The sequence below is a fragment of the Diorhabda sublineata genome, chromosome 7 (assembly GCF_026230105.1).
Source record: "Diorhabda sublineata isolate icDioSubl1.1 chromosome 7, icDioSubl1.1, whole genome shotgun sequence".
Taxonomy (NCBI): Eukaryota; Metazoa; Arthropoda; class Insecta; order Coleoptera; family Chrysomelidae; genus Diorhabda; species Diorhabda sublineata.
In genome coordinates this window covers 27,730,215-27,744,546 of record NC_079480.1, presented here as the reverse complement: position 1 = coordinate 27,744,546, position 14,332 = coordinate 27,730,215, and the positions used below count along the sequence as shown (strand labels likewise).

Below are 14,332 nucleotides of genomic sequence, written 5' to 3'. Positions count from 1 at the left end.
AACGTACAAAAAGATTTCCGTTTCCTTAAATTCACATATCTTGAAGAAAAATTGGCTTTTTACGATTTGAAAACGTAACCCATACGGTTAGTGAAAACTTGTAGTTTCACGTTAATTAATCGTATTTCCAATTAAAATCTACGTCAAGTAACTTGTAGTTTGACCTTATGCATCGCCAAATATTCCAATGAATAGAAAATTCACATTATACACATATGAAGAATATATACTGAAAATATTTTTTTCAAAGTGGTCATCGGAATTGTCGGGTACAACAAAAACATTGTTGAAACTGCTGAATAAATTTTTGATAAAATCGAATGAGTTCGCTTTTAAAATCAAGCAGTTTATTTCGTATATCTAGTTTATTTCACAGTCTACTAAATTATTATGAATCCAAACATGATTTTTCATTCACATTATTTCAACGTGAGTTTTCAGAAATATGGTAGGTAAATATATGAATAAATGGTTATAGCTTTCAATTCTGTCGACGCGAATATATAGGTAACGCCAGATACAGAGAGTGTCTTATAAGTAGTGTCGGTTTTCATATCGGAAAATTCCTGCGCCTCAATTTGATCAAGTCGTAAGTTTTTAATACTAGTCTCTTATTCTGTGAAGAGTACAATTGCTTTACTTTTTTTTAATCATTATCTCTTTCTATATCGACGTAGCAGTACCTTTTTATGATAAAGACAGTAAATAAGAGAACGGCACAGCGTAGGTCATCCACCTGCGTGATATTGAGGTTATAAAGGGAGTACAAGCAATAGAAAACCTACTTAGTATCAATTTATCAAACGCATTGTTACTTGTAATCATAAATGGAGAATCAGCGGTTAGACAGAGAACATTTTCCAAATCCCTCGTATCCTCGTAAAAATAAATCAAATCGATTTATTGGCAATGGATTCTCTCATAACAAAATAATGCTAAGTCACTGTCTATGTGAAAGTTAAGCGGAAGAAAACCGAAGAACTTAATGCTATTAAATTCCTGCCAAATCCAGAATTTAGTCCGGACCTTGCACCATCAGATTACTGTTCATTCAAATCCATGTCGAAATTCTTGAGTGGAGACAAATTTGAGTTCAAAAATGATAAAATGTATCGCACCTAAGCACAAAGAATGGTTGTACCAAGATCTCAAAAAGTTTGCTGACCATTGGATTGAAACTATGGGATATACTTCGAATATCAAAGCTTTGTTTTTGTATCATAAATGTACATATCTATCCAGAAATATTATTTTATTTATGTTCAAAGTGATACATCGTCAAAGTAAATTTGGTATTCGTCTTTAAGAATGATTCAATTGTGTATACTTTCAATCGAAACCTAACCAAAACGAAAAACTTGGTGCTACTCATATTTTGAAATCATCTAAAAAATTGATTGTTCTATATATTACCAGATATCACACATAAACAAATCTGACGGATAGTATGGATTGACTATTACAATAATGTCATTTTAGTATAGAACTACCTTTAGTTTAAAACTTTAATGCAAAATTCCTATGAGAGGATAAATCTTTGACATTTGCTCAATAATCATTAATAATTATCTAGAATCAATTATACAACTTGATGAATATTAAGGAAGAATTAACGTCCAACAAAGTGATAAACATTAAATGGTCGTGTAGATCAAGTTCCAAATTCAAAATTTCTACCAAAAATTTAGCACGCTGATCTGTGCGCTGAAACTAAGATCAAAATCTGTTGATAGTTGATCTACTTGACGTCAGATCATAACTTCCCAACAGCGCTTAAGTCTCATCGATTGTGTGTACGGTTCTTCTAATCGTTGATATTAAGTAAGGATGTGTTTTATACCACTGATATGAATTAAAAATCATATCTTTATCTTTATCACTTTATCATTCAAAACACATTTTGGATGCTATATAATATTTTTTATGCAAAGTCGAGCCTATACGTGATAATTATGAAAATTTATTGTTAATAATCTGGAGAACTATGGAATTAATATTCATAAATTGAAATGTTGATGGTTGTTTATCTAAAATTCACCACAGCGATGTGTTGCTGATAGTTTTCAATGTGTTTTCTAATGATCAAGAATATCTTATTTCAACCCTCACATTTGTAAATGTCTATATGGATTGAACACGTGAAAGCCAAAAGACAGGAAGTCACAGACATATGACATAAATTATTCATAATAGGAGGTCTTGGGACGAGAACCAACAACTTTGAAACAAATATACGAAAAAGCCGCGAAGGATAAATTTGTGGGAAAAGAGCGACAGACAACAAAATGAAGAAACAGCCGGCTGCAAGACGAAAGCCATAACTATGGCTTACAAATACGTATACTATCAACGGTAACACCGCTAGATATCGACGCCAAAATTGTACATAAGAGATACACGGAAAGGAGACAACAATTGAAAGAAATGAAGATATAGACTTACCGCAACCAACAAACAAGACGACATGCATAAAATGTAATTTCAGATGCACAAACATATACATGGACACAAGCGACGAAGAAGGAGAAAGGATAATAGGCATTTACCTACATAACTACAAACAACAAAGACATAAGGAAAAAATACAAAAGCGACACTAAATAGAGATAATCTGAAGATGTTAATATTAATAATCACAGACAACATACAAAGATACAATAAAATACAATCAACATTTAACTCAGATTCTAACAATGTAATTGATACAACAATAAAGGAAACAACAGACATAAAACAGCAATACACAACAACAAGAAGATAGTAATAATGAAGAAATGTAATATGTAATGAACACAATGATCCGGACGGCATAATAACGATTAGCCCAAATACGGACATGAAAAGGACAGGACAGAGAGACAAAATGGTGGCCTGGCAAGTGAAATGGGACAACGATACAAAAGATGAGAAAACATATGGAAAACGACATAGTTAATAGCGGGATTCACATAAATGCATATTATAAAAGATTTAACTAAATTACACTACGCACATTGTGATACGCTAGAAAACTATACAAGGTGAATCGGGAGGAGCGTACCAAACTCTAAGAGTGTATTATACAAGTGAAAATAATGTAAAAAAACTCATATTTTCTTATCCGATTTTCATTTGTTCTCAAGTTATGGAGTATTTGAAAATGTTCATCTAGCTTTCCACTTATAACTGAATTTTAACATTATCAAAGTATGCCATGTTGGAGGCTCAAAGGCATTTGATAATCTGACGTTTTGATGAACTATTTATTTGATTGTTAGTGCTGCAAAATGCCAGATACTTATTCAAATTTAGAATATGCAAATATGGTGTTTGTTTACGGTTTCTGTAATGAAAAGGCTACAGCTGCTGCTAAAGAATATCGTCAACGTTTTCTACACCAAAGATATCCTGATAAAAACGAATTTATTAAGTTTTTAACAAATGCTGCGAGACTGGTAAGCTTCCCAGTGCTAACATATTTGAACGCGCTACTCGACAAGGTTTGGTAGAAATAAAAAATATTCTGCATCTAGTAGAAGAAGATGCAACTACTAGCTCACGGAGCCTTGCCACTCAATTGGGAATTCCACAAAAAAGGGTGATAAACACACATCACGAACAAGGCTTATATCCTTATCACCTACAGAAAGTACAGCCCCTACAACCAGAGGATTACGCTGACCGTATGGAGTTTTGTCGGTGGATAAATAATAATTATTGTGTTGTATCGAGTATACTCTTTATGAATGAAGCTACATTTACCCGTGATGGCATTAATAATACTTGTAATTATCATGTATGGTCGAACGAAAATCCCTACGCAACAGTCGAAAGCAATTTTCAACTTCGGTTTTCTGTAAACGTGTGGTTGACAGTTATTTAATTGGCCCTTCCATTCTGGAGAATCGTTTCACAGAAGACAACTATCTAAATTTTTCACAAAATGAATTACAAAGCCTACTAGAGGATGTTCCTGTAAATATTAGAATGCAGATGTACTATCAGCACGATGGAGCTCCTGCACATGTCGCTCGTCAGGTTAAGCAGCATTTGGACAAACGTTTTCCAGGCCGTTGGATTGCTCGTGGAGGTCCCATTAATTGACCTGCAAGATCTCCAGACTTTACAACTCTAGATTTTTGTTTATGGGGCTGGATGAGAAATGAAGTCTATAAAATTAAAGTGGACACACGGGATGCACTAATTAGACAAATTACTGCATATTGCAGACATATTGAAGACGAAATAAATGAATCAATTGGGAGAGCAACAAACGCTCTTCGTAGTCGAAGCAGAAAATGTTTAGAAGCGAAGGGCGGTATTTTTGAACATTTATTGAAAGAACGCTATAATTAAGAAAATTTTTATGTGATAATTTGTTTATTTGTTAATATGCTATAACTTGAGAGGAAATGAAACAAGACAAAATGTTAGACCAACACTAAAAACGCGATTACAACTAATATTCACCCAGAAACATCGACTTTAACTACAAGGTAAGATGGACAAACCAATGGAGAGACGAGATGCTACTTAATGACGAAGCTTAGAACTAGGCAGAAGTAGATGAGACAAAAGAAGAGCTAAGTTCTTGTTATTTGTTAATCAACGGTTTATTCTCATTATTTTTCCCTTTTTACAATTATGTTTATTGTTTTGTGTTATTATTTTCTATGAAAAAAAATAAGGGTTTGCTTCCTACGGTAATTTTTGGAGTGTGGCTGTTGAGATAGGTTCTTCTTGGCAGTGGTCTTGCTGGTCGATGAAAAGTTACCAGAGAAAGCAGGTCTTTAGTCGAAGAGGTTTGCCACTCGCATTTCGAGGTGAAGCGAAGTGAACGATTAATATTTACTGCATGTCTCTGTGTGCAAAGCGTCAGAGAGCCTCTGCTAGTGTTAAATTACACGGAGCATAAAGCAGCACTCGCTCGAACTAGAGACTCCAAATGAGAGGGCGGTAGAACGCTCTGATGAGATACAATAGCTTCGAAACTAGTCATATTGGATTAAGCCTCTCTACTCAATTGTGAGTGATTTGAGACGTCGATATCAACAAAATGGTCGATTTTCAACAAGCTAATGGGAGGAAATGTAATTCAATATTCGTTTCTGAATTTGAAGTAGTCGAAACAGAGGTTCACGATGGAATTATATTATATTAATAAGTTTTCCGATCGCCTCATTTCTTGTTCCAATGGTTCAGTTTTATCAATGTCAGTGTCTTAATCCAATTTCCTAATCACGTTATTTCCGAACAGTATCTGTAATTTATGATATTTCAGCCCTCACTCACGATTTTTCACTTATTTCTAAAAATTTCTGATTTAAAATGCTGAAATTTTTATGAAGACATTTTATATTTGGTATTCAATAACCACATTGACAAGTGGCATACTTGACGTTAACATAATCTTATTATTTTCCATTCGCTTCAATATAAATTTAATGTACTCTATCGAGATTGCTATCGCATGAGTTGAAATGGGTATTATATCAAAAATTCTCTTTGTAAATCATTCAATTCAAACATTTTAAATTTCAGAATTGCTTTAGCTTCATCAATGTCAAGAGAAAATTTTTGCTCTAATTGGTTCATATATAATTGCAATTGAGAAAAAAACTTGAGAAGCATTTGAAATGTAGTCTCACTGATGTACATCGGAAATATCATGGGCAAATGCAGTTACTGATATCGAAGTACTAGAGTTAAATAATAAGAGCTCAGAGAACTCATAAGTAAGAGAATACCTTCATGTGATAAGAGAAGAAAAAGTGGATTATTGAGGTTATGCAAGGTTATTAGAGCTAAAGTAAGTGGAGTGAAAACTGTGAAGATCATTACTAACTTTTAATTCGAAACGAAACTTAGGAGAAAATCTTAAATATTAAAAAAATTGATGATTTCCATTTCGAGTCAGATCAGCCATCAACCATCGGATTTCATCTAATTTTCACCATTCTCTAGTTATACTCAAATTCGATATCCCCCTGTACATTACTTATGGGAGTTTTTCACATACACACGTTCTATCCTCAATATCTCAGGTTCTATTCAAGATAGAGACTTCGTTTTGGTTTAAGAACACTCGCTCAAACATCTTCTTTCTTTTGAACACTTGAATCGGTTGAGTTGGAGAGGAGCTAGGGGCGGACATTCAATGTGGAGTTATGGATTTTTGTAGGTTTTTGACAATTTTTCTACATTCAAAGATCTATATCTCAGGTTCTAATATAGCTGCAGAGTTCGTTTTGGTTTAAGAACACTCGCTGAAACACCTTCTTTCTTTTGAGTTTTTGAACACTTAAATCGGTTGAGTTGGAGATGAGCTAAGTGCGGAGATTCAATGTGGAGTTATGGATTTTTGTAGGTTTTTGGCAATTTTTCTATATTCAAAGATCTATATCTCAGGTTCTAATATAGCTACAGAGTTCGTTCTCTTCTATTATTTATTTATAATTATTTAATGGATTCTATGCTAGTAGTCAATGAATTACAATCTCAGTTTACTGGCTCATATTGCACAGAATGTCACTCAATACGCATGACTTACGTTTACAAAGTGCAACCTAAGATTGATAATGGATGCCAACACAAAAAATTGGATAGACAATAAGTTTTTCAAGTACCAGTATCACTATGAATGAACGTTAATATAAATGTCTTGTAGATATTTCACAATGGAATATCTTCCTATGGGATATTCTTTTTATAAAAGGTTTGAGCCTCTCAAACACCATTAACGTTTACACCGTTGTTCCTGTAGTTCTTCAAGAAGTAATCAAAAAATCACTTTGCTAACAAGTAATATTCATTATCCGTACACATTCATAGAAAGCGATAGATTAGACTTGATCGAATTTCATCAAAATGCCAAATATTTTGGTGCTTATCAATTAAACCGGTTATACGCCTAAGACTAGGCGCATACATGTAACTTAATTACACCATTATGTTGTGTTTGTCAGAGGTCTAAAGGATCAAATGGAAGTGCGCGGACAACAAGAAATGCAAACGAAAATTGATTATCGATGTCAACACAAATAATATGATAGAAAAGAAGTTTTTCAAATACCAGTATTACTCAGCACACATTCATATTATTTTATTAACGTAAATTCTTCCAAAATTTTTTCAATATCTTTCAGATACTTCACATTTGTATATTTTCATATGGGATATTCTTTTCATAAAAGGTTTGAGCCTCTCAAACACCCTTAACAATTAGACTGTTGTTGCTGTAGAAGCTTTTTTTGTAAGAAGTAATCAAAATATTACTTCATTAATGGGATGGCATAAAGGTGTTATTTCTCAGGTTTACAAATTTAGCTATAACCTATTTACTTATCGTTGTATTTTCGGTATCCAGTGAGCGGTTATTCTCTGAAGAAGGAGCTTCTATCACCCAGGAGAGAAACAGCTCACTGTACATCAGGATGTCCAAATTATTATTTTCAAATTCTGTGTTAAAAAAATAAGTACTTACGTTTTTTCATGTTAAAAAAAATATCGTCAGCTCTATGTCTATAGCCTTGTATTGAGATCACTTGTGTTTTAACGTTTTTTGGACGAAGCTAAACTTACTCGAGTACTCTCGACATGTCACGACACTATGTGTGGGCCAATTAGCTTCTTTCACCCATTCTATAAGTACTGGAAAATTGACCAAGGTAATTCCTCAAGTTACCATGTAACTTTTGAAATTTACCATTTAGTAATCTGTTGCTCAAAATAGCATGCTGGAGTATCTTCGTCTCTCTTTCCTCTTTCATAGTATCATTTTCCAATTATTATACTTGGAAGGTTTTTTTTATTTTGATTACTCTTTAGATTACTTTCCACATTTCCTATACATATGCATTACATTGATAAGTTTACAATGGTTTGAAAGCACACCCAATATATACCATTTTTCTCATTTTTTTCTATAAAATTAGCTTGATTTCACAGAAAAAACTTGTAGAATATCCTACAATTGGATGTAAACCAATAAGAGAGAACGTTTTTATATATATTATTATGTTTACTAGGTATATTCAGGAATTACTATTCACGTAGATTTATATCTGGTTTAGGTCCAATATTTTTCTCGTCAATAAGTTGATCCTAAGAGCTGTCTTATATGGACATGATTAGGGAAGCCTTATGGAAAATCAAAATATTTCAAATAGGGTTATCCTGATAATAACCTAAGTTCAATCTGATAAGATTATTATGATGTTTCAAGGAAATGAGGAGAAAATTTTAGTCAGGTTTATGCCTGTTCCAATTTATAGCTAGTATTCCATACAAAAAAGAACTAGAGGATAGCATAAAAAAAGGAAATTTACCTCTAACTTCGGGCGCCGAAAGAAATATTCATGGTTCAAAACCGAATCAACAAAATGGAACCAAACAGTCAGTTGCTAAATTATAATCAAAAAAACGCAAGCTGCTATCCTGGAACTCTGCTTAAGATTCGGCCCCTGAACCGGAGTGTGTTTCGATTCAAGCGACCAGGTAGAAAACTTTGAAGAACTCTTCCTATTTTTACTCCGAAGATGTCAGAGGCGAAGAATGAGTGACGTGGCAGATCTGCTTCAAATATACTCATGTTGAATATGTTAGTTATGAAAAAAGTCTGTATATTTGTGACTTTTGCATTTCTGAATATTTTGTTTTATGTTCTTTCTATATGATGACTATTTCTTGTTTATAAAAGACGCAACTTTTCGTTGGATGTATTTACTAGATTTCTATGGATAAATATTTCTCACAAAAACAAAATAATTTTTACGTGTATAGTTTCTCAAAATTAACAGCATAAATTGGGTACCCCATACTAGGATATCAAATGCTACTATTTTGAGGTAGTTCACTTTTTCAAACTGCATTTTTTCATTTGCTTTATTTATCATGTTTCTTCTCCTTATATGCTTGATAGAATATCCAACGAAACATGAGATATAAAAATAATGCTTGAAAGTACTTTTTTTATTTTATTATGGTGTTTTGAAAAAGACGCTACCCATATGAGTGACCTTTCCTCTAATTATTCACCAGTTGAATGTTAAATACCGAGTACTAATCTATTCGTGAACTAAATGACCCTTTGTTTCTCCTACAGTCGATTCTTCGGTCTTTTATTTTTTTTTTAATATTCATTCTGCTATTCGGAATGCTGGGTCTGCTAATAAGATGAAAAAAGAGAAAAGAAAGTTAATAAGTCTACAATTTCATTATGTCAGAGGAAAATAATGAAACGCCTTAATTTCTTCTAATATTCAATCAAAAATTAGAGTGAAAATCACAATTTCACATTTTCAATTATTACCTACTTGTTATAATTCATTTTATTTTTACTTTTCTGAATTGAGTTTTATTTTTATCAACAGGAGTCTAATTTGTTCTCATCCATTGTTTCAGATTGCAAAACAGGAGTCTATACGATCTAATAAATTCAACGAAATGCCCTCATGGAGTGATTTGAACGTTAACATGCTCCTTTCACAAGAACATTTCGACGGTGGAAGATTGATATTACGTTGCATCGCGGAGATTGGAGATTTGTATCACGAAGAGGCAGTACTCAAATTACGTAGTGTTCGTGAGCCCGTCCCAGAAAGAGGTGAATTCCTGTTAAATTAGTAAAAAAATTTTTTTGCATATTTTTGTATCTGAAAACCTTGCTATTCCTATCAATCAACAACAAAACTACCAATTTTAGACTAATTGAACTGTTTGTTTTCATATTAATTGTAGCAATTGAATTTGACTGTCAATTGTGGTTATACTTTGAGTGAGTTATAGGTGTTACGAGGGTTGCCACTTAAGTTTTGAAATAGGCAAATAATAACATATATTTATACACGTTTGATGCGTTTGAACCAATTATCGTAGCATTTTTTCCATTTCGATTTAGGTACCTTCAAAGTTTGATTGCATCACCAGCTTCTTCAGGTGTAGAAAAGCGTTGACATTACAATTTATTTTTTATCTGCGAGAATAAAAAGAAATAATTAGGTGTTAAACAAAGACTGTACCTGAATGACCCATCAATTCGATGTTTTGACTGTTCAAAAACGTTTTTGTTTGAACTGAGGCGTGAGAGTTCTCATTCTCATGGTGGAGAATGATTAGTCTTCTGCGATTGCTTTCCCTGATTTTTGTGAACAATTATGGCATACAAATGCTTGTCCACAATCCATAATTGACCAGTTATTCTGAGAAAAGAGGCGACCATTTGCTTGGAAATGATTCGTGCGCGAACAACTTTTGTTAGATTTCTCGTCTTCAAAGACCTATACAGTCCATATGCATGGATCCATCATTCGTCACCTGTCACCATCTTATAGACGTCTCTTGAATGTTATTCAAGTGATTGAATTTTCTCAGCAATTCCTTTCAACGATCAAGTTTTTTTAGTGATTGTCAATTTTTGTGGTACCCAACAAAAACAAACTTTTTTGCCCGCCTAATATCAAATGTACACGAGTGGAAATATCGGAATATCACGCACAATATCGATGTTTACTGGTAAAACAGCTGATTTTGAACGACCTGCACTGAGGTCATGACGTAAAAATGATGCTCCGACTTACGAAGAAAATTTCTCTTACACTTGTTTCTGAGTTATAGGCATTCAGGCGAAATCAGAACTTATATTTAAATATATTTGCTAGATTATGAATTTTCAATGGATGATTACGTATGTCCATATGTTTAAAAAAATAATTCTACACTACATTCTGAAGGTTCATATCCAATGGTTTACAATCCGTAACTCTTACGTGGACAACCTGTACAATATAAAGATAGCAAGAATGAATTTTTTTTAATCGATTTTTTAACAATAAGCGACTCTGTGCTCAACTTGATAAAAATCATGGTTTAGGAGATATGTAGAGTATTAGATCGTTCTACATACCAAGGAAACCGTTTGTCATAAAGATAAATTCTCAACAAAATCATCATACATTGTAATTATTTATTGGAAATACTTACAGGAGGTATTCAAACACAATTGAACATTTTTAATTCAACTACATACTGTCGAACATCGTGTTGCTTACATAAAGAAAAATTGGAATGTGAAGAAAGTTAATGGGTTATCCTACAACTTATCAAAAATACAAAAGAACTATAATAGATGTTCGAAGTGGGCTAATTGAGTGAACTAGGTTCCATTATTTTTTAACGAATGATATTTTTGGAAGGGTCCGTCTAAAAAGAGTTGGTGAAGGTCAAGAACGAAGTATACGAACAGCAGCTTTAGAGCAAAATTCTTTAGATGTAGTTGATGTTTCTGCAACTAGCGTACGCAAAATGTCACTACAAATTAACGCCTCAACGACAACTATTCAAAGGAGCAGTTTGATGGCCTATTACTCAGAATCGAGGGTTCGTATTAGAAATGTTTTTCCATGCATTATTTTCACGTCCTCTAGTCATTCGCGAGTTTTTTGCATGAAGTTCCAGAATAACCTGTATAAAAAAACGTTGCAAGACAAGCTTAGGCTTTGTCAATACTTTACAATATTAGATCTCCCCTTAGGTTCTCATCAGATCAATATGAGTGAGGAAAATATTTCAAAAATAGTCTTCAACAAAAATGATAGTACGAATATATGCGCATGCGCATGACTGAAAAATACTCTTGTAATATTTCAATGGGCCACGGACAATTTTTAAGGGATAGACAAAGCAAGAAATGTTTGTGAAGGACGTGCTAGTTCTTAGCACTATGTATACTAGTGTAGCCGTTCCTTAACTAGGAAAAATACTTTCGGAAGGCACTACAATAAGACCAATTCTAGAGCTACAGCTAGAGCAATTAATCAAAAGGTTAGATATTGCAATGTACCACTCACCGGAACTTGTGGATGACCTGTCCATGTGTTTTCTAACCATTTAGATTTGGCTATGATAAACGCTTATTCTTTGTACAAACTGATCACAAGGTAAAACATGTTGCGAGACTTATCAGAAAAGCCGCGACTTCGTGTGTAGAATCCCGTGGGAGAGTTAGATGTCTTGGTGTCTGCTGGAGCTAACATTTCAAGTAAGGATAAATGTCACATTACAATGAACAAATGCAACAAAACGAGAGGTAATGACTCAAGAGTGTCAAAACATGATGTGCAGCAATTTATTTTTGGTATCTTTTACCTATAGACTTAGGATTTAGAAGCAAAAACTTGAGTTAAATAATACTGGCTGTACTTGAGGGTGCGTAGTTATACCAAAGATAATGATTTTTGTCGATTACTATGTTTTCTATGTTTCAACTTTTTCCTTTTTATGTACAGTTTTGAATAATTTTTCTTTTGTGAAAGATAATTTTACATTGAGAGATGCGAGATGACTCATTTTGTATAAAAAGAGAGTAAAATAAAAATCCGACGTTTTTTTACCGTGTACTATCAAAATACCTTCATAACAATCATTTTGGAAACGATTTCAATTGCTTAAAATGATTTGATCTAACGATTTTGCACGAAGGAACTCATTCAGATCTAAGTCTGGGAACCAAGTGAAGCACAAGGGTCGATTCACTACTCGCAGGAGTTGCAGGTAGTGCAAATCTCTCGGAGTTCACCATAAAAACAGCTGATTTGGCAGCTTCCCAAATGCATAATGTGTAATATTTTATTATAATATAGCATTACTTGTATGTAACTATCAATGATTCATGAGATGAGTTGAAATTACTTTGTTTGATTGGATAAAATATTTCAATATTTGCTCTAGCGGATTCAATTACGTCGATGTATTAAATAATTCTGAACAATTATTTTTTTTTGTTACAGTAAGCGCCTATAGCATTGCCCCGAATTGCAGATCGTCTCACCCCGCTCTGAAATTGAGTATTTTAATTTCAACGATGTCAATTTTTAGTTACAAGCTGTTCAAATAACTTTTCATGAATATGTAAGAACTTGGTAATAATGTAATTTTTTTGTTCAAACATTGATGGCTGAATCAATTATAGATGTTAAGAGAGAAATAATTGTTATTTGTTGTTTATGCAATATATTTACACAAAGTAATTAAACTGTTTATTCTTTCCAATTCCTTTGCTAACCCAAATTATTTTCTCCTTCACAAATTTTACAAAATACTGAAAGGTACGTAATTCATTCTAACGTAAACAATTAGAGAATACGATGGGAAAAATGACGCAAGAATTTGATTACTTGGAAAATTTAAGTAAAAGAATATTTTTTATGCTCATATACAGTTTTGGCAATGAAGAGATGAAATGATGAGTTTTCGTAGTATAACAGGCTAGAATGTGAATTTGAATATTTTAGTCACCATAAACAACCTTTGTTATCAAAATAAAGAATTTGTATTATTCTATACTCAATACGCATAATCTTCGTATGTATAATTTCTTCTTGAAAGATAGTGTATCATTCAAATGTGTACCAAATACTGAAGGAACTTACCAACTTGTCAGTGGTAAGATTGAATATTAATTTTATTTCTTCATACATTATTGTCAAATTTCTATATAATTGGACGAATGTTTTCAATCACTAAACGATTTTATTTAGTCTTGTTTTTGATGTACTGCAAACTATTCATTGAGGATAAAACACACAATAATACGGCAGCAGTATTAAAAAGGTCAGTTCACAAGGCTATCTACTGCTATCAATAACTCAATTGTTTGGAAATGACGAGGTTATCATCATCACAATGAGGTTTGAAACGAAATTTGGATTATATTATAGAAAGGGGCACTTCATAACTTGAATTTAGTGAATTATTTGGTGTCTCAAAAATATACAGTTACTGTATAATTAGTTATCAAAATTCGAAGAAAAATGTCACTCCACCCGTTTCCCGTGTAGCGACTCGACTAGGAAGCTACGTCATTAGCCCCCGACTAGAAAATTAGTCTGCTCAATATAGTGTGTTGTAACGAAATGTACAAATACGACATTTATATCTATATAAATATAAAAATTATGTGCTATTTCCCATGGTCACAGAATCACACGTAAACGGCTGGATTGATTTCACTATTTTTTTGTTGTTGTGTTGGTTATTGGCCAGGAGAAGATTCTTATGAAATAAAAAAAATTAATAAATGGCGCGGAAAACTAGAAAATTTAAGTATACTTGTTCAATAATACTAATTTCTAATCTAAACTTAGCTCTTTAGACAGTATAAACTTTTTTATTGTGATATTATGACGTTTGACTTGAGAATTAACAGAATGCATCTATCAAAAATCTGGATGTCGTTTAAAACAAATGCCTCGATCGAAGTTATTTTTTTGAAAAAAAAAACACAATTAATCTATTATTTCTCACAAAAAGGATGTAAGAAAACTGAATTTCTTTGTGTACATCACGGATAGTTCAG

At 32.8% G+C, this 14,332-nt stretch overlaps 1 protein-coding gene across 1 annotated transcript in view; it reads left to right on the top strand.

The window, feature by feature from the left end:
• Positions 1–13,009, top strand: part of LOC130446513 (uncharacterized) — a 107,048-nt gene extending 94,039 nt beyond the window's left edge. Inside the window, exons 5-6 of the mRNA XM_056782823.1 lie at positions 9,382–9,583; positions 12,765–13,009. Coding sequence (XP_056638801.1) covers positions 9,382–9,583; positions 12,765–12,871 — 309 coding nt within the window. The 3' untranslated portion in view covers positions 12,872–13,009. The remainder of the gene's footprint in view (positions 1–9,381; positions 9,584–12,764) is intronic.
• The last annotated feature ends 1,323 nt before the right edge of the window (positions 13,010–14,332 follow it).